The 26,645-nt window shown below is 43.9% G+C and overlaps 1 protein-coding gene across 1 annotated transcript in view; it reads left to right on the top strand.

Annotated features, from left to right (window-relative positions):
• The first annotated feature begins 984 nt into the window (after positions 1-984).
• Positions 985-26,645, top strand: part of ARHGEF38 (Rho guanine nucleotide exchange factor 38) — a 60,309-nt gene continuing 34,648 nt past the window's right edge. Inside the window, exons 1-4 of the mRNA XM_063135649.1 lie at positions 985-1,186; positions 15,919-16,109; positions 21,239-21,362; positions 25,780-25,927. Coding sequence (XP_062991719.1) covers positions 985-1,186; positions 15,919-16,109; positions 21,239-21,362; positions 25,780-25,927 — 665 coding nt within the window. The remainder of the gene's footprint in view (positions 1,187-15,918; positions 16,110-21,238; positions 21,363-25,779; positions 25,928-26,645) is intronic.

Below are 26,645 nucleotides of genomic sequence, written 5' to 3' on the forward strand. Positions count from 1 at the left end.
GAGCATAATATGGTGGGAGAGTCTTGTAGCTACCCTCAGGTTTTTGGAAGAAAATTAGGATTTTTTTAAAAAAAGTATATATTCCTTTGGGGTGGGTGGGTTAAGGTCTATTTTGGCCCCTATAAACAAGCATAGGATTCCAGAGCTGGCCATCCCATTAAGCAGAGTGATGGGGTCACCACAGGAAACTGTTTTTGCATGTTATGAAAGGGCAGCACATCAATAGAAAAGTAATTTCTTGCTTCCTGCCCCCCATTCAATGCCAGAGAGCAGAGAAAGGTGGGTGTGGAATATTCTGCCTCAGGTATCAAAATAACTTGACTCCTGTATACACCTCAACTTTGGGGGAAGGGTGAGCCAAAATGTCTTCCACCAGCCCTGAAAGGAATGAACCTCTACCTGGATTTGTTAATAAAGGCTTTTAACATGAGAATGGAGACTCCATCACCTTGCTCTACATAACAATGACTCCGGTATCCACTAGCCATCAAGTGCAAATATCAGCAGTTTCCACCTGCTTCACTTGAAGGGGAAGTTATGCAGTGGGCTTGTTTTTTGCAGATATATATGTGCCTTATTATGCAAACATAAATGAATAGAAAAAGTAAATGAGAATAAATACAAGAGCCAAGGCACACACTCATAGGAGGGGCTAGCAAGGGAAAGGAACCCCTGGTGTGCTTTGCCATACAGTGTGCTGCAAGTCTCTCAGGTAACAGGTGTCTTGTTCCCCAGTCAGTGTACTGAAAGATGACTTCATAGGGGTGGAGCCCTGCTAGGCTGTAGAGGTGGCAGTCAGGTGAGCCAGGTAAGAAGTGAACTTAGGCAGGTCTTGGAACAAGACAGCTGATCAATGCAAGGAGCTGTTCTCTTCACCCGAGCAACAAGCCGGCACAACACACCACCAGCTGAGCTTTCTTTTCCTTTTTCTTCCCAAGCAAGTGGGCTGAGAAAGGGATTTCCCCCAGTGCCTCTCGCCTGGAAATGGAAACCAGAGATCCTACTGGGAAAGAAAATGTGGGGGCCAAGAAAAAGAACTTGACCTTTTTAAGGCACCGGCTGTACATGCTGGAGAGGAGGAAAACCGACACGGTGGTGGAAAGTAATATTTCTGGGGACCACAGCATCTCTGCGACGCTGAGGAGGAGCCAGTCTGACAGGAGTGAATACAGCCAGAAATTGCAAGGTAAAGTGAGGCGGCCAAGGACTAAGGCTGCAATCCTCTGCATGTTTAGACACAAAAAAGTCCTACAACTCCCAGCATTCCCCAGCCAGCTGGCTGGGGGATGCTGAGAGATGTAGGACTTTTTCCTCTCTCTAAACATGCAGAGGATTGTGCCCTAAATTGCACTTCCTAATTATTCATTTAATTCTCTCAAAGCAATTCTATACAATGCCAAAATCTTGCATGATGGTGGAAGGTATGTACAAATGGGTGGATAGTCCTCAACCCCCTAAATGCAATTGTAGAAGGTGGAGAGAAGCATTATTTATTCTAGAATAGATAACATTAAGCTCTGATTATGATGATTTTAAAGCTCAGATGATTTTAAAGCTCAGATGATGATGATTTTAAAGAGCTCTCTATAATTGTAGAGCCACTAAGACAAAGGGGACTTTGGCAATGAGTCCATCTCCTCATACTGACGGGAGGCATGTTGTTAAATACAGTTTTACAGTATAGCAGTAATACTTTACTGGGAGCAAAGTGTTATCCCCCCCCCATGTATTTAAAACATGTACAGACATTGTGAAACAGGCTCCGTGCAAAATCAAATAATAGGAAGAGGCCTGGTGAATATTTGTCTTATGGAAAAATGCTTTGGTTTATTCTCTTGTTTGGATCTTAAACAAGTGATCTGAGACAGCATTCATTTTCCACCCAAATGCCCTCGAGGCCAGAAAGAAGTACAATTACATTTTATCATATATATTCCCTTGGGGGCGGGGGGGGGGAGAAGCATGTTGTTATCACTTGCGCACATTGCAATCCCCTATGCTACTTACTCTAAATTTGTCCCACTGATTTCAGCAGAAGTCTCACCTTGCATATAAGGCAAAAGAAGTCTATAAGTATAAATGGAGCTGTAGAAGATATGTTTTCCACTAAAAATGACTTTCCTAATCTTCTTTAACAGGAGCAAGATCTATACTACTGCTTTAAAATGGTTTATAACTGTAGTGACAGCTGTTGGGGCCCAGGACACACTCCTTATATAGTTTTCAAAATGCTTTCAAAGCGCCTCATCCTGGTGTAGATTGGTGTAGATCTGGCACCAGGCTTTAAAATAGTCTGATTCCGTGCATGTTGACTTAGATGAAAGACCCACTAAGTTCATTTGGACATATTCCCAAGCAAGTGGGCATAGGATTACAGACAGAATGGTTTAAATAACTATAGTACATGTGATTTCCATTCTTGCTTGAGGAATGTAGTCTGTAATACTACAATGTCATACTGAACAGGTTTGGTTACACTGCCCTAAAGCCATGCCCCATAGGCATTTCCCCCCCAGTGAGAACTAGATCTCTTCGACAAACAATAGGGTGTGCTGTTCTCTGAACTCCCCCCACCCCCCCAGTCCTGGCATTTTTAAAGGTCACTGTAAAGTCTGCATTTCCTTATATGCAAAGTCTCCTGGCAGAACAGTTCACCTCTGTAGAGCAGTCCTGAAACACATGGAGGATCCCCACATGTGCAAATTACTTGGTTTCTTAACGCTGCTGTGATTTCCTCTACTGGCAGAACAAGACCAGTACTGGGAGATTTATAACATGCCCACCCCCCACCCCACCCCCATATTTATCCCATAATTACAGTACCTATTTTCTCGTCATATGACCTAGTTCCTGGTGCACAGTTAATATGTGCCAAAGTTTACCTGCTAGCTGGCCCTGGCCCAATTTGCCTGGGAACTAGATTTCAACATTTGGCCTAGCGTACAGCTGAAATGTTGTCATGTTGTAAATGTACACCTGAATGCTAATGCTAATGAAATGCAACCTTTTATATAGGGCTTTCCACTGTTCAAAGAGCAGCCCCTATTATTAGGGTGGCCAGGTGAAAAAGAGGACAGGTCCGCTGCACCATTAATAGCTATGCAGGAGAAGGAATTTTTGTGGGTGTAGCTTGAAATTTCCTCCTCTGTGCAGGGCCCGCCCAAGACATTTTGCTGCCTGAGGCAAAGGATGAGTTGGTGCTCCCTCCCATTCTGTGTACAGAAGCCAAATGGACTAGCAGGTGAATCTTGCTTCAGTACTCATGATGGAACAGCATCAACTGCCGCACCTGAGGCCAACTTAAGGCACGGGTACGCAGACGGTAGATTCCCAGATTCTAGGACTTCAACTCCCATTAACTCCTGCCAGCACGGCCAATGGTCAGGAATGCTGGGATATGAAGTCCAATATCACCGGAGAGCTACTTTGTGCCCACCCTGGCTTAAGGGGTGCAGTATATGCAAAATAGTATACACAGCTCTGTCTTCTAACACAGGGGTACACAACCCAGTGCTCTCCAGGTGTGGTGCACTTCAACTCCCATCGTCCCTGACCATTGGCCATGCTGGATTGGGGTGATGGGAGTTGTGGTTCAAAACATGGGGAGTACACCAGGTTGCCTACCCCTGCTCTTCGAACATCTCAGCCCTGCTCACTCACCTGCCTGCTGCCCACTCTAACAAATGCTGCAGTCCAGCAGTACCAGCATGCATCATGTGGACAGAGCACTGCCTGTTGGAGTGCATGGCCTGGATTGGCTGCTGCTCTGCCAGTTCGCCTGGCCAGGGGTCTTTTCCAACAGTGCTGTTCACGCCACGTTGGGAGAAGGCCAGAACGGGAATATAGGAAGACCAGACCGGGAATATATATCTGGGGAATATAGGAAGCTGCGTTATCATGAGTTAAGCCACAGATCCAACTGGCCCAGTATTGTCAACACTGACTGGTAGCAGCTCTCTAGGGTTTCAGGCAGTAATTTTTCCAGCCCTTACTTTGCTGCCAGAATAAGCAAATCCCCACACTTTGCTGCTCTGGGGCGGTGGTGGCTAATCCCGACACAGCAGCAAAAGCATGTGGTTTCTGGCAGCTGGGTCTGCCCCCTGCCCAGGGAGACGGTGACAATCAGATGTTGACATCCACCCAGCCATGCCTCTGCCACAACTCTGGAGTGAGCAGTGGATGAGCTGTACTCACCCCGCTCCGGAGAAAAATGTCGGGACTTACCACGACTCTTTAGCTGCAAAGTGGCTGCTGCATCGTATAATCGATGCAGCGCTACCGCGCACCCACCCTGGGGCTTTCTGCGCATATAGTCAGTCCTACTTGGAGATGCTGGGGGTTGAACCTGGGACCTTGTGCATGCAAAGCAGGTGCATTGCCCTCTAAACTACAGTTCAGAACTTTATTTATTTATTTATTTATTTATTTATTTATTTATTGCACTTATATACTGCTCCCATAGCCAGGGCTCTCTGGACGGTTTACAGAAATTCTAAAATTAAGATAAAAATGAGTATACAAAATTTAAAATTCTAAAACACAGAACATACACACACAAAGCATTAAAAACTAGGGGTGTGCACAGACCCCCCGCTCCGCTTCACTTGCAGATCCGCCATTTTCCGGATCGGGCCGCTCCGCCCCGCCCCCGCTCCGCCCACTTCCGCTCCGCTCCGCCCGGAGCTCCGGATCCGGATCCGGAGCTCCGTTTCCCCCCCCCATAGGCTTGCATTGAAAGCTAAAAAATTATACAACTTTTTTTCTGTTCAAGTTAGAAACCTCATGTTTGGCACCATGACACCTCATGGGGATATACACACGCATGCCAAGTTTCAAAGCAATCCCATCATCCCCTGATTTTTGGCGAATTTTTGAAAATCGGGCACCCCACACACACCATCCCTGCGAGGTGGGCAGGGGAGGAGGGAGGGAAGGCAGGCAGGCATGCAGCTGGCATTTCTGGGGGCATAAGGAAGTGAGCCAAGGATAAGCCAGTAATGCATAGAAAATGGAATAAATCAATCAATAAACAAAGGAGGGGTGGAATTAAAAGCAGCAGTGTTGCTCAATAAACAACAAGAAGAACTTTTTTTAAAAGGCTATATCTGTCTTTTACCAGCAATAGGGGGACGTGCCCGGGGGAGGGGGAAGTAGCTGCCAGTTCAAGACACTGACAGCCACAGCTCCGAGAAGAAGTAAAACGCTCACTTCGACTCAGAACAGGCATTGCTCCACCACTGAAAAGTGACCATTCACTTCAACTCATGAGAGGCATTGCTCCACCGTTTTACTCTCTTTGGAAGGCTCTATGGCCTTCCAGTGCAAGAGAGAGTGGGGGCACGTCCACGATGAGATGCCCTAGGGGAGCTCATCCCCTTGCACCACATCGATTCAGTTGTTCCCCAAGGTTAGGGTGGGGAGCAGTGCTGTGTTTTTCTATCTCTTATTCTTGGCTTAGTATATGATTTCAGGTTGTGTTTGTGCATTTGGTGGGGCTACTGTGTTAAAAAACACGGGGAAAAGCCCGTTCAGATGAAGAAAGAGAAGTTTCCCAGAATCCCAAGTTACCTGTTTTGCCTATGCCCTCCTCCAACTTTGGGATCATCATGACCGGGAGCTGACTCTGCCCCTCAGCCCTTTGAAAAAGGTATTTTTCCCGCCGATTTTTTAAAAACGTCTAGCCCGCGACCCGTACGATGCAGAAAGTTGAGAGTGGTCTCAAAATGACCCCCATCCACGACTCTCTGTGCACAAGAATTTTCAGAACGATAGCTTAAACCCCCCCCCAGTTATCCCCGATTCTTTCCCTCAATGCAATCCTATGGGCGAAAAGCCGAAACGCAGTTTGAGCCGCGCGGTTGACCCGATTTTTAAAAAAATATTGCACGTGAACCACAGCACGCAGAAAGTTGAGAGTGGTCTCAAAATGACCCCCATCCACGACTCTCTGTGCACAAGAATTTTCAGAACGATAGCTTAAACCCCCCCCCCAGTTATCCCCGATTCTTTCCCTCAATGCAATCCTATGGGCGAAAAGCCGAAACGCAGTTTGAGCCGCGCGGTTGACCTGATTTTTAAAAAAATATTGCACGTGAACCACAGCACGCAGAGAGGTGAGAGTGGTCTCAAAATGACCCCCATCCACGACTCTCTGTGCACAAGAATTTCCAGAATGATAGCTTCAAAAACAACGTAGTTATGCGCGATTATTTGCCGCAATGCAATCCTATGGCGAAATGTTTTCAAGATGGCGACCGGAGCGCTCCGCCTGAACTCGGAGCTCCGAAAAATGGTCGCTTCTCTTCGCCTTGCTTCTAGGGGGTCCGCGGTCCGCTCCTACTCCGCCTCTGGGTAAGGCGGAGCAGGCCAATCCGCTACTGCTTCTACACTCCTAATCGGAGCGGAGCACATCCCTATTAAAAACTGTTAAAAAAAACACTAAACATGTGGGTGATTAAGATGTGCCGCCATATGCCTGGGCAAAGAGGAAAGTCTTAACCTGGCGCCGGAAAGATAGTAGCATTGGTGCCAGGCGAGCCTCAACAGGGAGATCATTCCATAGTCTGGGGGCCACCACCAAAAAGGCCCTGTCCTTCGTTGCCACACTCTGAGCCTCTCTCGGAGTAGGCACCCGGAGGAGGACCTTAGATATTGAACGTAGTGACCGGGTATATTCACGTCGGGAGAGGCGTTCCATCAGGTATTGTGGTCCCAAGCCATGTAAGGCTTTATAGGTCAAAACCAGCACCTTGAATTGGGCTCGGAAACATACAGGCAGCCAGTGCAAGCGGACCAGAGCAGGTGTTATATGGTCGAACCTTCTGGTTCCCGAAATCAATCTGGCCGCTGCATTTTGCATTGATTGTTTCATAGAATCATAGAATAGCAGAGTTGGAAGGGTCCTACAAGGCCATCTAGTCCAACCCCCTGCTCAATGCAGGAATCCACCCTAAAGCACCCCTGACAGATGCTTGTCCAGCTGCCTCTTGAATGCCTCTAGTGTGGGGGAGCCCACAACCTCCCTAGGTAACTGATTCCACCGTCACACTGCTCTAACATTCAGGAAGTTTTTCCTGATGTCCAGCCGGAATCTGGCTTCCTTTAACTTGAGCCCGTTATTCCGTGTCTTGCACTCTAGGAGGATCGAGAAGAGATCCTGGCCCTCCTCTGTGTGACAACCTTTTAAGTATTTGAAGAGTGCTATCATGTCTCCCCTCAATCTTCTCTTCTCCAGGCTAAACATGCCCAGTTCTTTCAGTCTCTCTTCATAGGGCTTTGTTTCTAGACCTCTGATCATCCCGGTTGCCCTCCTCTGAACACGCTCCAGCTTGTCCTTCTTGAATTGTGGAGCCCGGAACTGGACACAATACTCTAGATGAGGCCTAACCAGGGCCGAATAGAGAGGAACCAGTACCTCACGTGATTTGGAAGCTATACTTCTATTAATGCAGCCCAAAATAGCATTTGCCTTTCTTGCAGCCATATCGCACTGTTGGCTCATATTCAGCTTGTGATCTACAACAATTCCAAGATCCTTCTCGTTTGCAGTATTGCTGAGCCAAGTGTCCTTGAAAGACAGCTATCAGATGGAAGCCAAAAATTTTTTGAATAACATTGCAGTTCAGTTCCTCTTTGCGTCACATTTCTGTAAACTTTACAACCCTTATTAAGGCCTTCAGAAGCTAAAGCAGCCCCTAAATACCCACTCCTATATTCCAAATGGCCAGTCTAAGACACAAAGGCAAACAGTTATGGATCCAGTTTATCTTTTGATCTGACCACATTGGAGTCAGTACGAAAGCAGCCTGAGGAGGAATTCTTAGCCAAAAAAATCTGTAGTAAAAGGATTTCCCCCAGAGGCTAATTTTAGTTTAAAAAAGAAATAAAAAAGAAATAAAAAGATAAAAGTTAACTGCAAGCAATTCTGTGCCGCAGGTCAGCCTTAGTTTTGTAGACAGAGCAATAGGGCATTAAAATTATGCATGTTATTATTTTCAACTTGAACATTTACCATTTCAAAAGTACTTCCAAAATAGCAATTTAATGTTCCAATAGTACCCCTTTCCAATCATCTGAGACCCATCCAGGATATTATTACATAGGATTCATTTGTGACATAGCGTTGTCAGCATCCATTGCCATTTAGAGACTGGGTTCAGATGACATGATAACCAACAGTGGGTTAAATAGTCAATGATGGGTTAAATAGTCAAAGGTTGGTTATTGTGCCATCTGCCAGGAGTTTTTCACACCATGGTTGGTTATTCAGCCAAAATAGTCAATGCTGTGCGGAGTTGATTATTTGAACAACCATTGGTTATCGTGTCATGTGTTGGGCACCGTTGACTATTTCCTGCCTTCCACCCCACATAGCTGCCCTGCATACCATTCTGGAGTGTCTTCCAATCTGAGTCAGGAATCACTTTTCAGGGGGAGATGATGGTTTGTAGCAGGAGAGTAGGAATGCCCTTGCTGCATGGAACATAATAGATGGTTCTTTAGATCCAGGCAATCCAGATTGTACACATGGCACCAGTTATTTTATTTTAGAAAGGCAGGGACATACGTCCTGTGTAGTACTGGCAAAAAAATCCATATTAAAAATGGTCCCTTCTCCACATCACCAGAATTGCCACTATCTCCTCATCCCCATGATGATGATTATATTGAAAAGTCTTATATCTCACCCTCCCTCCCAAAAGGACATTAATAAAACAACAATAACATCCAACAACTATCACAATAAAAACTTTAAAATATAACAATAAAAAGCCAGCCTTAAAACATCAAAGCCAACAAGTCAAGAACCAAGTGCTTTTGTAAATAAAAGGGTATTTAACTTACATTTACAAGTATTCATTAGTTGCACCTCTCCTGGGACAGAGTTTCACTAAGGGAGGAGACACCTCTGACAATACCATATTTCACATCCCTCCATCCTCACCTCATTTCTGGTTGGGTGGGGGCAGCGATCAGGGCATCTCTTGCAGATTGAAGGACCCAGCTGCTCATAGAGTCACATCCCTCTATGAAGTCACATAGAACAGACACCAATAACATCTTCCTAGGATTTTTGTAACACAGGGTTGATAATTATTGTGCTCATATGAGACCAGCTTAGTTAATTTCTCTCTCCCCCCCAGTAAATGTCATACAAAAGTTCTGAAAACTGACATTGTAAGGAGTATCCCTTGTTTTAGAAGGTTGTCCTCTGAAGACGTTGACCTATATGGGGCTACATTTCATTACAATTTTTCAAATCCCTTTTTGGTGCTGTGGACGTGTCCTAAACATCGTTTAATTTGACAGGTTAGTGACGCTTAAGTCATGAGTGATGTAAGCTGGCACTGAATTCACTGACGTTAGAAAAATAAAATCATAGGGTACATGCAACCCATCAGAGAACAGCTTTCTTCCCTAAGCTAATGTTTGCTTAGGGCAGGATCTTTTCCTCATAGCCCTTGTGTGGATAGATACTGATTCTTCTTTACTGGTTGCCATTCATTAAGTCCAAACTTCCTTGAACTCTGAGGTCCTTTCCTGCAGGTTAGTAGCAGTATATATTTACAATACCTTTTCCTTTATTGCTTAATGTTCTGCTGCATTGTGTGTATATATAGCCCATTGGAGTGGCTGGTTTGTTTCTTGATAGAATCAAGTTACAAATAGGAGTACAACAGACTGTAATATTCCAGGCATACAAGGGGAAAAGCAACATACAGGTAAATAATGACTTCCATGGACCTTTATTTCCTTTTCATGTCAGCATTTCTATTCAGATTTCACAGCTTTGCTCTTTTGGGTAACAAAAGTTAATTCAGTTGATTGGTGTTTCCAATATCCTAAAAGGATCAAGTCAAAATTTTCACTGACTACCATGAGCCAATGCAGCCAGGCACCAAATTAAATCAGATCTCCTAAGTAGTATCTAATGGACCAAATTTGTGCCATGATTACCATCATTACCCTGGCCAGGCACAGTTTGTTGGTGGCTTACAAACCACATCACAACCCTAGAACAAGCCATGGTTTGTGAATGGTTTGTAAACCCACCTGCCATGCACCCTCGCCAGGTCCAGATGACACGTCAAATTGCGCCCAGTGAGGATAATAATGGCAACGACGGCATGCAACTTGCACAAGAAGGGCAGGAAAATCAGCTACAATGGCTTATTTTCCTTCCCTGATCATGCTAACCTAGCCAATATATCACATTCTAGCGGGGAAAACTTTAACCAGGTGGCCTGCTCAGTTTGCTGCCCAGGAGCCATATTCAAGGCCACTGCTGCTCTCTCTTCCTATGTTTCATTATCTGTAAATTGGGCTTGGATGGGACAGCTCTTTTGGGACTGCCCTCTGTAAAGTAGGACACATGGCCACACTACTGTGGGGGCATCTGGAGAAGGATTTCCGAAGATGGACAATGTCCCAGGCAAGTTGATGTGGAAGCATACATTCCTTCAGGTAGCTGAGCCCTAAGTCCCAAGCCATGTACAGCTTTAAAGGTAAGCACCAGCACTTGCAATGGGGCTGAGAAATGAACTGGCAGCCAGTGGAGTTCCTTCAACACAGGTGCATGCAACATTCAGCACAGGTGAGCTAGGTTCCCAATGAGTGTTCCTAATTCGTACTCTAGTAACTCCATTTTGTACTACCTGCACTTTCTCTTCAGAAGCTGCCCATGTACAATACATTGCAGTAGTCCAACCAGGGCATGAATGACAGTGGCCAGACCCATCTTCCCCAATCTGGTGTCGTCCAGATGTTTTGGACTGCAATTCCCAGCACTCCTGACTGTTGGCCATGCTGCCTGGTGCATATGGGAGTTGAAGACCAAACATCAGGAGGGGAAGATTGGATGACATTTGGCTCATCTGCTTCTGTTGGAAGTTGCTTTGTACTTCTCAAGCAACCTAGCTCTCTAGTATCGGTCCATAAGCATCCCAGGCTGCAAATATGATCCTTTAGTGGGAGTGCAAGCTTGTCTAGAACAGGTTGAACACTACCTCCTTAGGGCAGATGAACCAGCGACAAATAGTAACTCTCTCATGAGCTTGTTGGGATTTAGTTGAGATAAGAAATGAGCTTGTTGTTCAGAGCTAATCAGTTAGGAGTGTTTGGATACAGCACAGGCTGCTGCAATGGGAGCTTTGGGGGCAAGATAACCTTTAAATTCCTCCAGACAGTTCTATGATTCTTTGAAAGTGGTAAACACTGATGTCTGGCAAATATTCACATCATAGAGAGAGACTTGGTAAGCTGGTATTAACCAACAAGCATTTGAGAAGTGTGGTTACAGGTATCTAGGAATATTTGCAGTTGAATGTTGGTAACTTTTTACTATCTTTTTCATCCTAGTTATTTATTTATTATTTATTATTTATTTAAAGCATTTTTATAGCACCGCCTCACCATTTCTGGCATCGAGGCGCTTTACAATAACATATAAAACAATTCCATATTAGTTGGCATATAATGGCAATTTCTGGGAGTGAGTAAGAAAATTGTCTCCTGCATGCTCATTGCTTCCACTTTCAATCAACAACCCAGGAATAAATCCTGGCTTATGCTGAGAAAAATACTCAGATGGAATATTTTCCTTTGCATTTTATTGCTTGGGAGGCACGTGGTAGCTACTTAGTTAGTGTTAGATCTGTCCTATCTCTGAACCACAATTGAGAAATCAGGTGTAGACTGATGTATCATATACTACTCACCCCCTTCTCCTCCTCCTCCTTCTCCTCCTCCTCCTCCTCCTCCTCCTCCTCCTCCTCCTCCAAGAAACTCCCTACCTTCTCCCCTGCACCCTCACACACATCATCAGCATTCACTATGGTTTGAGTTCCACCAGCATTTATATGAATTGTGGTTAATTATAACCAGTTTTCCTCTTAACCAGGACTTACTGATATGTTTCAAGCCTTGGTTTGAAGAGAACCGTAATTAAGCTGCATTAACCATGGTTAATGTTGATGTGTATATAGGATTTAACCATGGTGACGTCCTGTAGGGAAGGGAAGGGGGATTTGTGTATGGCTGGGATGGGGCTGGACAAAGAGCACATAATCCAGCAGTCCTCTCCTGAACACTTACCTATATGTTGAAGTGATTGCCCTTGAATGTCAGGAAGTGGACCTCCTATCATACGCTAAAACCCAGCATTACCACCTCTCTGCTTTTCCAGAATTTCAAGTAGTTAGGAATGGGAAGAGAGGGTGGGGTGGAGCTTAACCTTGTGTCTACAAGTGCTTTGAACTCCATGTGATTCAAGCCACAAACTATGAATTTTCAGCAGCTGGTCAGCAGAAAATCAGGAAGCCTAAGTCAAACTGGGCTACCTGAAAGATCTGCCCATACGAGCCTGCCTGGGTTTTGAGATCTTCAGAGGAAGCCCTTTTCTTGGTACTGTACCATCAGAGGCATGTTTGGAGGCAATATGAGAGAGAAGGGCCTTCTCAGTGGCTGCTCCCAGGCTGGAACTCCCTGCTGAGTGAGGCACAGAGGCTCTTTGTTGACCTTCTGCCAAGTGTGAACTTGCCTGTTGGCTTGGGTGCTGTTTTTATTCTATTATTGTTGTGTTATTTAACAGTGTGTTTAATGTATTTGTTTTATTATTGTTTTAATCAAATCCACCAGGGTGCTTAGGCCTCCACTGATTCTCTTGCACCCCACTGATTCTGTTGTGCAAGCAGTGAGTCCCGCTGCCAATTCCATTGCGCGAGCAGGACCCACCACTTGCACAATAGCGATTTAGCATTTCCCAGAGGAAGCCCTGAAACAAGCAGAAACACTCGTTTCTCGATTAGGGCAGGTCAGCGGAGCTCCCTTACACCGCCCTGCCCCGTTCCAGAAACAAGCATTTTCACTTCTTTCCCATTGCTAAATCTGCCTCACGTAAGCAGATGGCTCCACTTGGGGACAGGAATTGGTGGAGGCGTAAGCGGCCCGTTGGATTCCGCCCCACATCCTTATTTTAAAATGGTTCGTCCCTGTGACTGTAAGCCTCCTTGAGCGCCATTTTCTTGGTGGAAAGGTGAGGTACAAATCCAACCCAGGCAATCGGTCAATAAACCGCTCCATTTGGATTTCCACGACGGGTCCCAGCCGTGCCTCTTTCCAAAGGAATTGGGAAAGTTTGACTTCATACATATGCCTCTCTCAACACGTTTTCCCCCCCCCCCCCCCGCATTTGAAATATCATAGCGTGGTGTTTTTTTGTTTTCAAACTTTGCACACGTGAAAGGTGTATTTGAATCTTCGAATGGAAGACACCTTCTCCAGCTGTCTAATTCCTCCAGTGGATAGACTGCAGAATCCACGCCAGGGTCTCCCTCCTGGCTATAGACCCTCCCCCAGCCTGTCCTTCCACTGTCCCCCACCCCACCCCTCCTACAAGCTGATTTCACAGAGTGGCTGCAGAGCGCAGGACTGCACAGCTTGCCAAATCCATAAACATTCCCCTGCCCCCTTCCGCTCGCTCAGAGACCCCTTTGCACCTGTGGAGGTAAGTGCAGAGATTTCCACCCCCCTGCATGACTTTCCCCGTTGAGAGGTGGTTACCCTTTTACTACTGTTGTTGTTCTTATTATTTTCCCCAGAGACTTCTTCGTTGCAAAGGGCACAGGTAGCTCCTTTGGCAATGTCGGTCCCTTGGGGAGAGCTGCGCAGGCAATGTAACCTGACGCCTCCAAGGACAAGCAATCCTCGCTCCCATTGTATGGCGCAGTGGCGCTGAGCCAAAGCCCAGCCTCCCTTCCCCCACCTTGACGCTGCTGGGGATGCAAGTGTCAGAACTAAGAGAGGAATGCGCACCGGGTGCCATTCATCCCACTTTCGTGCCGTAACTGTTTCGGCAGTGCTGATCCTGCCCATCTGAAGAGATGCGCACATGCTCGAGTGGACACAGAGGTCATAAGTTCTGCTAGTTAGAAAGCAAATGCATATCTAGATAGCCGGGATGTGGCATTCTATCTGCAGCGTAGGGGAAGGCTTGTTTCTCTTATAGGAGGTAAACATTACTGCTCATAGGTTATTTGGCCCATAGGTTATTTGATTCTATAGGTTATTTGATTCTCTATTCAATTTAACAATTGAATATGTGTCCCACCATCTCGTCAACATTTTAAAACTGTTTTTAGGATTGTAAGCAGTGTTGAATGCCATTTTCCTGGTAGAAGGGCAGGATACAAGTCAAATCAATCGATCGATAAATAATGAACAATAAAGCAACAACAAAAAAAGCGTAACATCTAATCACACTAGTTTCCTTCAGCATCATACTGGCGCCAAAAATTGGAATACAGTTAATTAACTTTCATTGTTTTTAATTTGTGTGATATAAAATTGGAAGTTTTATTTGTGAAAAAGATTCCCTTTATACTTTTCATTGGGACTGTTTTTGTAGGGTAACAAAAATCCAGTGTGGAATAGTGGTTAGAGTAGAAGTGGTGTACTGCAACTCCCATCATTCCAAGCATGCTGGCTGGGAATGATGGGTGTTGTAATCCAACAATCTAGAGGGCAACAGGTTGTGGAAGGCTGGATGAGAGTGATGGGCTTGCCTCCAGGAGATCTGCAGTTCCAAATCCCCATTTAGCCATGATGTTCACAGGGTGACCTTGAACCAGCCATTACCTCTCAGACTGAGCAACCTCACAGGGTTATTGTGAGGATAAAATTGGGGGCAGTGGAGAATCGTGTATGCTGCACTGAGCTCCTTCGAAGAAAGGCTGGATATAAATGTAATAATAAATAAATATAAAGAAAATAAATAAAAAGACATGCATGTGGTGCATTATAACATGAAACTATGGTTAATTAATCCAGGAAATCTTCCATCGCAGTCTGTTGAGAAGAGAGGAGGATACACCAAGTGTTGCATTACTCTCACTGCAAGAAGATTTTAAATTATTATTATTATTATTATTATTTATTTATATAGCACCATCAATGTACATGGTGCTGTACAGAGTAAAACAGTAAATAGCAAGACCCTGCCGCATAGGCTTACAATCTTGTAGTAAAGAAATTAAGGAATTGACAACGAATTTGTTGACAGCTGCAAGGTTAATCATAGCTAGGAACTGGAAGACTAAAGGTGATTTTTGTATTGAAGAATGGTATAAAGAAGTTTGGGATATTGCTATTAATGATAAATTGACATGTAACATTAAAGTGAAAAGAGGTATAGCAAAAACAAATGATTTTGAGGGGATTTGGAAAAAGTGTTTTCTAAGGGAAGTGGGAAACCTCCAGCAGAAGAAACTATGAGTTTTTGGAAACAGGAATGAGATCCCGAGGTGGGGGATGCACTTTTATGTTGAGTATGATTATGTTAAATGGATTAAGCGTGAATATTTGATATAAATGTTATTTTGAGGTTTTGTACTATGTATTATGTTTTTTTTTCTGTTAATGGTATTAAAAAGTCAATAAATAAAATTTTAAAAAAAGAAAAAAAAGAGAAGAGAGGAGGAAATGTGTTGTGCAAGGATGGAGTGCGTGGGCACAAGATTTGTGCATGTCTTGCCTTATTAACTTGTGACTTATATGCCTGAACTGCACCAATATGTCAGAGTCTGCCTCCAGCATGCTTCTCACTAGGGCTGTGCACCTCCTACGCGAACTGCTTCGGAACCCGATCTGGACCTTCCGGATCGGGCCCGAACTGGTTCTGGTCGATCCAAACCTCCCCCAATCCACTCCGGAACTGGAGCGAGATCCAGAGGTCTGGATCGATATTCGGCCCCCATTTTGCCCCCCCCTTCCCCACTGACTTGCCTCCGCAACGGACGGCTGACAAACAACTTGCCTGTAATAGCTCAGCCTACATTTAACAAATAAACTGCTAGTCCATAAGGCTTTTTGGTTTTAAAAACATGTATGTTGCTATTCTTTCAATTTGTTTTTTTTTTACAGAAAAGATGGCACCCCAAGCAGGGTCCTCAGGACCAGTTGGTTCACTGTTGGAAACTGAAGAACAGCTAAAGAGTCGGATGATGGCCAAAAGGCAAAAGATAATTGCGGAAATGGTTCAGACAGAAAAAGACTACCTCCATGATCTGGAATTGTGCATTAAAATAGTGGTTGAGCCCTTGAGAAGAAGGCAGGTAAGAAAGTATCGGGTTACTGGGCAGGGGCAGGTATATGTTCCTGCTGAAAAATATCAGTTCAGCCTCTCTCTGAGGGAGTATTCTTCTGGGGGACATGGGCAAGGGGGTGCTGTTGCATTCATATCCTACTTGTGGGTTTCCCATGGGTAGCAGGTTGGGTCATTGTGTGAATAGAATACTGGACTAGATGGACCTCTGGTCTGATCCAACACGGCTCTTTTTCTGTTCCTATGATTAGTGCCTAGTGCAGAGTAGGAAATTATTAGATTTGGCTAAATACAGATGTAAATTATACAGATGTAAAATTATGCAAATGCCTGCACCACTGCTGCCCGTCCACCTCTTACAGGCCTAGGTGGCACAACACTTCATTCTCTAGCCTCCTTCAAGATAGATGAATCAGTACTAGCATTCCCAGACTCACCTCCTTCCAAGGTTTAGGTTACTGTCAGCAATAGGCAGCATAGGCGTGCGCAGCACATTTCATTAGGTGGTTCGGCCAGGGATTTTTTAAAAAGGGTTTCACAGCACATAATTAAGACAAACCTGTTCTACATAACATCTTAATGTTAAAATCACTGAAATAAAGAACGGGAGACATTCAATGTATCTGAAATTAACACCACTGGCTATGGAAGTTAAAGAACTATGGCAATAGGGGAAAGTTACATGTATCCCGTTAGTCACCAGCAACACATCATATTTTTTTTATTCTTTTACAGAAAACATTCAGAAATTAGGCCTACTAATTGGTTGCATGAAGGAAGGACTTCTTCACACAGCACATAGTTAAGTTATGGAACTCACTACCACAGGATGTGGTGATGACCACCAATCTGGATGGCTTTAAAAGGGGGTTGGATAAGTTCCTGGAGGCAAAGGCTATCAATGGCTACTAGCTCTGATGGTTGTGTGCTATCTCCAGTATTTGAGGCAATAAGCCTGCGTGCACCAGTTGCTGGGGAACATGGGAGGGAGGGTGCTGTTGCACCATGTCCTGCTTGTTCATCCCTGACCGATGGCTGGTTGGCCACTGTGTGAACAAAGTGCTGGACTAGATGGACCCTTGGTCTGATCCAGCATGGTGCTTCTTATGTTCTTAAAATACATCCACATCAATATCAGGAAAACTGTCACACTTAAAACATGTTCAATAGTCAGGAAATTTCTGAATCAGTAAAAGACAGCATGAGTTGGTAAAGCCCATCATGTTCATCTAGAAAGACCACCACTCGTAAGAAAAGAGAGATGATGATAAATAGTAATGGCGACCCTGTTAATTTTTTAAAACGATTTTTTTAAGAAGGATGAACAGTTATCAGCAATTGTTTCAAAATATACAACATCTCAATTATATCAAACAAATTGGAGAGGAAAGTCTATGGGTCAAAATGCATTATTTAAAAATGAATTACTGTTTTCTAGCACCAACTAGAGTTCCACTTCTTCCTTTGCACTACTCAAGCAAGCGAGCCAAACCACATACCACAGAGGATGACTAAAAACAACTATCTATATCTATGTTGGGAAAGAATTTCCTTCATGACTCAAAATTCCTGATCCCACCCAGCAAAGGTTTTGGGAAATCTCGCTCATATTAGCATAGGTTGAGATATTTTGCTGGTCAAATTTACCATCAGTAGAACTCCAATGGAAATACCTTAATGGAAATGTCTTTGTGACTTTTAACAATTTTACTTTGGGCTTTCAGTCTAGAGAAACTGCAGGTGGATGATATGAAATAACTAACAATTACAGGAGAAGTGAAAAACCCTTCTCCATCCCACACCCCACCATGAGGCTGACTACATGAAAAGGAGGACAAGGCTCCTGTAAATTTAACAGTTGTATTGAAAAGGGAATTTCAGCAGGTGTCATTTGTATATATGGGGAACCTGTGAAATTTCCTCTTCATCACAACAGTTAAAGCTGCAGGTGCCCTGCCCTCTTTTACATTTGTTCACTCTAGTATAGCTCCTGCAGCTTTAACTCCTGCACCTGCCCGGCGGCCAGGTAGAGCGTGCTCGCCCAGAGCCCCCTTCCTCCTCCCTCAGCAGCAGGAAAGGAGGCGCCATACCACCTGCTACACTTGCGCACACGAGGAGGAGCGAGCAGGAGGAAGAAGGCAGGGGCAGCCACGGCTCAGTTTCCCCGCAGTCGAGCTCTGCGCAGCCGCCTTTGGCCCGCGTTTCCCACACACACACACTGCAACGGGAAGTTTCCCTGGGCTTGAGATTCGGCAGTTACCTCGTTCCTCCTCAGTTGATGGCCCTGGAAGAGAGGCTTGCCCAAACACATTTGAAGAGTGGGCGGGGCTTAGCAGCAGATTAGGGGGTTCAGTTGAACCTATTGAACCTGTTGTCTGCACGCCAATGATTGGCAGTGAGCAGTCAAGGCAGAGTCAAGCATAAGTATCTTCAGGATTAGGGTCTGGTGTTATTTAGAAAGGGATTTGGCAATCTGGGGGCTTCTCTAGCCAATGCTACTTAACTTGCTGTTTCTACTTCCAGTTTTGTTGCAAAATTACGATTTTTTCCTTTTCTGCCTTTCTGTGCTTTCCACCACAGAACCTCTAGGGGACGCTGTGGTATAGCAGAATAATGCAAACACACTAGTAGGTTTTTGTGCTTTGTTTCGCTTTCACCAAATCTACTGGATTTTCCCAGCTCCAAAAACGCCCCCACAAAACTCCTTTTAACAATTGGAAGTGAAACAGAATGATGACATTGTGTAAGGCACCCATAAACAACCGTGAGTGAGGAATGATGAGCACACAATAAAAGCCTTGTTTGGAAAAGTTCTAGGGCTGCGTACCACAGGGGGCACCAGGCCATAAGCCAGCAGTCTCCTCCTTCAGGTTTTGCCTGGTCCTTACGGTGTTGTGGACAATTTAATCCTTTCTAACATGATGAGCTTTTTCCTAAAGTTACTGTACTGCTCTGATAAAGCCACTATGGCTATATGAATAGTAACTGTGGGAAAATACGTTGCAGAGAAGCAAAATGAGTCCCTGGAGACTGTGCTTTAGACAGCGAAGCTAATGGAAGTGCTTACTGCAATTATATCTTTTCATGCAGATTTTACTTTGCTGTTCTGTGGTGCAGCAGAGATTTCAAACCAGTCTGCCTACCATTTAGACAGCGCATGCTGGGGGTGGGGAAGCGTCTGAGCCATCAAGGCAAAACCCTGTTGGGAATTATGGCACACTCTGTGGGCAGCAGGTTTTCCCCTGCTGGTGCACAACAGGCGTGACTGACAAACTGCAAGTTGTCAATGATCTGCACCACAATTGCACTCTTCTTCTATCATATCCCACCTTGGAGCTTATGTAGATTGTATGCAGGAGCCCTGTCCTCTTTTGTATCTGGTCACTCTAGTATAGCTCCTGCAGCTTTAACTGTTGTGATGAAGAGGGAATTTCACCAGGTGCTGCATGCATACAAATGGCACCTGCTGAAATTCCCATTTTTATGCAACTATTAAAGATATAGGAGCCCTGTCCTCCTTTCCATATGGTCACCCTAACTGTGCCACAATACAAACTTCTTCCTTGCCATAGTTTTTACCAATTAGTTGTGCTCCTCTGTAATCAAAGGAATCACTGTTTAAAATGCCAACACCTTAGCCATTGAATTTATTTTCTTATCTGGGTCAAGGCAGAAATAACATGGTGGAACTTAACCTTAATCAGGATTAAGGGATCAGGATTAGGCTACCACCATGTTTGCTATGTACCCAACGTCAGCTGAAAGTTCAAAATTATGTGTTCTAAATTCAACTTAAATTCAACCCTAAATTCAGTTTACCACTGCAAATATTATAATCCCCATGTAAAAGACTGTGATTTATAAAAAAAAAGCTTAATACAAAAGTAATGAAACCTACAATTCTATACACACTTCCGTGGTAGTAAGTCCCATTAAACTCAGTCGTTGTTTTTTTCTGAATAGATATGCGTAGGATTTTGCCATTCGGGGGGGGGGGGGGATACTATAATTTGTTTGATAGTAAGTACCTCCAGACCTAGAATTCCAAAGATGAATAATTTTTTTAAAAAGCTATTAAGGTTGTTCCTAAAATGAATAACTGAATTGAGTTGAGGCTGCTTTGAACTCCCTAATGGACCAAAAATATTACAGGTCTCTGCAATAAAAGATTACCGCGACTGGCAATTATTACAGTATATTGTTCCAGTTACTATAACTTGCAATTTGATTCTTTAGGACTGTTTTCTCTAAGCGGCTGGGTAAATACACAGTTCTGTTACTAATGAATACTAATAGCTAGGCATGTGTGAAAAGACTCATCTATCTGCCAAAATCAACATTGTTGTTGGTTTCACATATTACTCCCTGATGTATATTCTAAGATTTCCACAGACTGACTCATTGTCCCTTCATCTTATAAAGCAACAGGGCATATACCAAATAAAGGTGGGTTTTAAAAGATCCAAAGGAACCCATTTTACTGGACAGGAATTGTGCCAAGTTTGTACCTGTGATTTGGCCTAGAGATTATAGTAATTGTTTTCTCATTACAAATTTCTTTAATTTTATTCAGACATCATTGCTTTGATTTTGCTGTCTGCATTTTAATTTTCATGAAATAGATGTGTTTGTCTACTGTGTGAATATAATCTCTCTACCTATAAAAAGGATCATGGATGTATGTTTTTAAAGGAGGTGGCCTTTATGGAACTGAATAATCAACCAAATCATTCACACGCACGCCTCCCAATATCCCCCTTGGTTTTACCATCATTATGTGAGTGGCAAAAGTGGAAACAAAAATTAAGGCGGGATAAAGCCCTTAATTGGTGGGTTCCTCAATATACAGTTATTATATATTATACGATTTCACTTCTAGATGCATCCCAGAAGGAATAGTTAGAAATAAATAGCTATTGTTGGCATGCGATCAAGCACCCTACTATGAACTGCACCACACCAAATATATTATTTCCCCTTTTTAACCTGCAAATGCAGCTTTTGTGCTAAGATTTATAAAATGGAACTGCTGAAATTGCATGTTAGGGAGCAAAATGTTGTAGCGGGGAGAGGTTGTCAACAAACAGCATCCCCCTTGTTTTCCTGACAGTTCCTGTCCAATATTTGTGTTTTACCCAGATTGCTAGGTTTGATGTGGACGGTTTATTTAGCAACATCGAATCAGTCCATCAGATATCAACCAAACTGCTGTCGTCTTTGGCAGAAGCTACGGTGGACGTGGAGCCTGACGTGCAAATAATTGGTATGTTTGCTGTCTTCTTTCAGCTCTGCAAAGATGCACGGAAGAATGATAATGCATTAAAATGCCCACTTTACCCCCATTCCAACACCACACCTTTTTTCGAGCTGCCGTTTCAGTAAGTAAATGCAGGCCGGAGAAGAAACAACGACCCTTTCAACAGAAGCACTAACTCCACCTCTTGCCCGGAGCTAGAGACAACAATGGCCCCCTCACACCTGCATTGTGGAGGAGGCAAAATGGTGGTCAGCCTGCCAGCAGAGTTGATGCAGTTGCCACTTTCAGCGGCAGAACAAAATTCTCCAAAACCCTCACAAAAAAAGAAAGAAGCTGGGTGCCACGACACAGGCTCTGAACACCAGACCCGGCCGAGGCTACTCCCTGCTCAAGCCAAGCTCCACCGCTTGATACGCCTGAGGCAAGGGATAAAAACCACCTTCCTCCAAACTATGCGGAGAAAGGGGTTTAAAATGGAGAATGGATTTTAATATATATAATAATGTGCTGTTTGTTATATCTGCTTAGGTGACTGATTGTCAGAGTGGGTGTTATATGTGTAAACTTAAGATGATAAATGCCAAACAGACACGTGGGCTTTTTGTGGTAGTTTAAAAACAAAACAATCAAAATTTATTTTTAAAAGTTCATAAGCTTTGTTTCAAATAACAACATTTAAAAACCTTTTTGAAACCTTTCATACAATCCTGTCACTTATTCACATACGCACTTTCCTTTTTCTCACACAATCACTCTTGAACTTTCTTTATTATCAGTATTGATTAATATACTTCCACTACGTGCACACCACACTCTAAAGACACCACTCACTACACTGACTCTCAAATTTCCCAGAACTTAAGTACCATAAACACAGAGAGCACTACAGACTCTAAGAGTCCCTAACAAGTCTCCCTGGAAAGAACTCACAATCCCCTCAGTCATGCCTTTATATATCACTCCTCCCCCCTCCCAAGACATTCTAACTCCGCCCACTCAGGCCAACATTCTAAAAACCACAGACTTACAAACCGCAGACATACATTTGGAATTGACTTGTGGGGTGTAATGCCATACTGGGCTATAAGCCCTGTCAATAGTGAGCCCTGTTTGTGAGAAATTGTTGAGTATTTCCCCTCCATCTGGAGAAATTCGTGTGAATTTCCCCCCTACAATTTGTCTGCCACAAATAGGGTAGAGAATTTCAAGAATTTCAAGAGGCCATTTGCAGACAGCTCTATTAATTGTACAGTAGACTTGATTCTTGGGACAGTCTTCTGCAATGTTCAGGTACAGTTTGACTAAACGCTTCTGGTATGTTGTTGTTTAAGAAAAAGCAAGGGACGTGAGTGGCTGAGGGAGGGAGACAGCTCTCTCTCTCAATGTAAACCGCCCAGAGAGCCCTGTCTAAGGGAGTGGTATATAAGTTTAATAAATAAATAAATAAATATAAATAAATGACTGGGTTCGGACAACGTGATAACCAATGGTGGTTTCAATAGTCGATGGTTGGTTATTTAACCCACCGTGTGCTATCTTGTTGTGTGGAGGGAGCTTTTAAACCAACGTTTGGTTATTTGGCTGAAATAGCCAACGCTGTGTAGAGGCTATTTGAACCACCATTGGTTATCATGAATGTGGAGGGCACTGTTGGTTATTTCCTCAGCCACAGACTTGCAAGGCAAGAGTGGTCAAAGTGGCAGCTGCTGCTCTAGTCCAGTTGGAAGGATAGATTTTCGGCAGCAATGGCTGATGGGATACTAGTGGGAGGACTGCATGGGGAGAGACTGTGGGGAATGAGTGAGTCAACTCAGCGTGGACTAACAGTCAACTCAACACTGCTCCTAATCCACACCACAGTTGATTATTATCATGTTTTGTGGGGAGTACCCCCTAGATACAGTTGAACATTACCCCACTGTTGATCATTACCCCACTGTTGACTATCGTGTTGACCGAATGCAGCTTCTCTCTCTTTGTGTTGCTGAAGTATAAAGGACATGGCCTTATTTAACCATATCCGTATGCACAACATATCCACATGCACACCATCTTTCATGAAAGCTGCACATTTGACCTGTTGTCAATGGCGTTCACCTCTCTGGACCTGACATTCATCTCAGTCATTAGGCAGAAAGGAAAATCAGAGGGTGAATTGTTTTGCCCCCAAATTAGTCAGAGGCCCAAAGTAAAGCAGCATAGAGACGTGCTCCTTCTCTGAAGAAAGTAATTTCCTTTGCAGGCCTGTGTGCAGCTAATGTATCAGATGAGGCCATGTTTACCACTATTACTAAACTGCACCAACCCCTAATGGAAAACAGTTACGTTCTGTCAGGAAACTTTTCTCACACGTTCAAAAAATACGACTGCCCTTCTTTCTTGCTTTGTCCTTCTCCTCTGCCTTGCATGGCAGCCTCACATGCAAAAACTAAACAAATGTTTTTTGTGTCAGACAATGCACACATTTTCCCCAGAAGTGCAAAAAGGAAGTGGAATCCACTCCCTTGTCCTCTTTTGCACTTCCTCATAACACACAAAGTGTTCCAGTGGCACCGGGAGAGGAAGAGAAGCAAAGAGTTTTAATATGGGTGTGATCTTCTTGTAAGTTTCTAATACAAATATATATATATACAATTTCTAACAACATTTTAAAACACTCACACCCACACACCCTTGCTACAATTTTTGTTTCTGCCCTAAAAAAAAAGGAAAAGTATCCATTTTGCTTTTCCCCTTGTGCTTTGCTTTCTGTAGAAAATTATAAAATTGTTAAAACTCGGAAACAGGGGATGTGGAGAGTGCACACCTTGCTTGGAAGAGGAATTGGGCTACCAAAAACCTTCTGAGAGTGCAGTTCTGCTTGTGAACAAAGTGCACACTTTCCACAGCCGCCTTTTCCAGAAAAATCACTAGTGTGGCCACAAATTCAGCTGCAGCAATGTCAGGGGAGGAGGGGTGCAGCCCCCAGTAGGTTCCAGCCGGGACAATGTGGCCCTTTCTAACACAACACACCCTCATGACATTTAAAAGAGATGCTTCCACCTGCACAGTGGCATTCTTGACTTCATGCAAGATTTCACAGCTAAATGTCGCCCCCACCACCATCAAAAGGAGGTCAATTGGACTGGACAGCCCTTTAAATAGAGAACTGTCCTCTGTAAATAGAGAACTGGGCCCCAATGGCAGGATCCAATGGGGGCATTCTGCATGCAGCCAGCCTTGCCGATCCTGGTGCACATGTGGCCAACTCTGCTGGTCCCAATGCTTGCTTGGCCCCTACTGTTGCGGCCACGATCCACTGCTTCTGGGGGCAAGTCCTGAAACGACACAAACACTCATTTTTGGACAACTTGCGCATCCCAGAATCAAGTGTTTCCACTCATTTCAGGGCTTGCCCCCCAGAAGTGCTATATTGTGGCTACCAGCGGTAGAGGCTGTGCATGTACCAGGACCAGTGGGGCTGCCTGCCACAACACAGGCTCTTTACAGCAGGCCTGTCCGCGGACACTCCCTGTTCAAGCTAAGCACCACCACTTTATGAGCCTGAGGTGAGGGACAAACACCACCATTCTACAAACTATGTGGAGGAAGGGGCTAAACAGGAATAATTTCAGGAATAAAATAATGCGCTGTGAATTATATGTGTTGATGGTGAATTAATGTCAGAACGGGTGTTATATGTATATAACTGCAGATGATAAATGCCAAGGAGACACGTGGGATTTTTGTGGTAGTAAAACAAACTGAATAAAATTTTATTTCTATGTTCATAAACTTTGTTTCATAATAAATTTTTTCAGACCCTTGTTAAAACCTCTCATCCAATCCTTTCTCTCTTCTCATACACACTTTCCTTTCTCTCACACCTTCACTCTTGAACTTTCTTTATTATCAGGATTGTTTAATATATACCAACTGACTATCTGCACACTACATTCAAAAGACAACCCTCTTTACCCTGATCCTCTAATTCTCCCTCGAACCAAAGTACTTCAAAAACAACCCCCTTATCACCTCAGTCATTCCCTTATATATCCTCCTCCCCCCTCCTAAGATATTCCGTCTCCACCCACTCAGGTCAACATTCTAAACACAATAGACTTACAAATCCTGGACATACATTAGGGAACTGACTTGTGGGGTGTAACGCCACACTGCCCACCTGCCTATGGCCACTGTTAAAGAAGGGGCCTATCAGATCTCACCAAGAAGAGTATTCAACACTCAGCACCACCACCAAGAAAGCCCTGTTTTTTGTAACTGCCCATCTGATTGCATTAGATAGGTCAGAGAGTGGAGCTTCCAAGGCCAACAATAAAAGTCAGGTAGGTTCACTTCATATATTTGAAGAGGTCCTTAAAGTATCTGACAATGAGTTTTCTTTCTTTTTCTTGGCTTTTGTTTTTGCTTTCCACTTTAACAGGGCAAGTGTTTTTGCAGATTAAAGACCAACTAGAAGAGGCATACAAAATCTACTGCTACCACCACGATGAGGCCCACTTCCTGCTGGAATCCTACGAAAAGGATGAAGAACTGAAGCAACATTTAAGAGACTGCCTACAGTCCTTAAAGTAAGAGCTTCTCAAATGACGATTTCCATCACTTGCTCATTGCCCGGCATGAAAGACCTTAAACAGCTGTAAATAAATTATCTCCTATAAATGCAGGATTTTATGAGGTTTGCTAGGCGTGCATGCTTATGCTGTTTTCCTGGAAACATGCGTATGTTTCTCTGTCGTGAGATTCAAAATGGAAAGAATTTACAAAATGCCATCAAAGCAAGTTTTCTAGGCTGGTTTGCTTCAGGGGAGTACCAATCCTAAACCCCAGCATTCCATCTTTTTAATGCACTGAATACATCTGTAAATAATTTAAATGATCACCGTAATAAAATCCTTAACCTCCACTATGTAAAATTGTCTATGTCGGGGCTTGTTTCTTTCCCCAAATCCTGTTTTGTTGTGGTCTTTCACGTTATGTACCACTTCTTCAGGAAACTAAAGGACTAGATTTATGTAAAGCTTTTGGCTTCTATATATAGCCCAAAAGAATCTGGAGCATCTGCAAATAAATTTGATTAGCAAGCTGCCTTAGTGAACGTGGTCCAAGGCAGTTGACTAAGCATTCAATGGGCTTTTCAAGGGAACCATGTGTGGAAATTAGCACTCTTTTCTGCCTAATGTTAAGCATGTCTACTCAGAAGTAAGTCCCACTGAACCGGTTCAGACATAAAGCTAAACAATAGGTTAGCGATATAAGCATGGCTGCAAGGAAGATTTTGAGAGCTTT

The sequence above is a fragment of the Elgaria multicarinata genome, chromosome 10, assembly GCF_023053635.1.
Source record: "Elgaria multicarinata webbii isolate HBS135686 ecotype San Diego chromosome 10, rElgMul1.1.pri, whole genome shotgun sequence".
Taxonomy (NCBI): domain Eukaryota; kingdom Metazoa; phylum Chordata; class Lepidosauria; order Squamata; family Anguidae; genus Elgaria; species Elgaria multicarinata.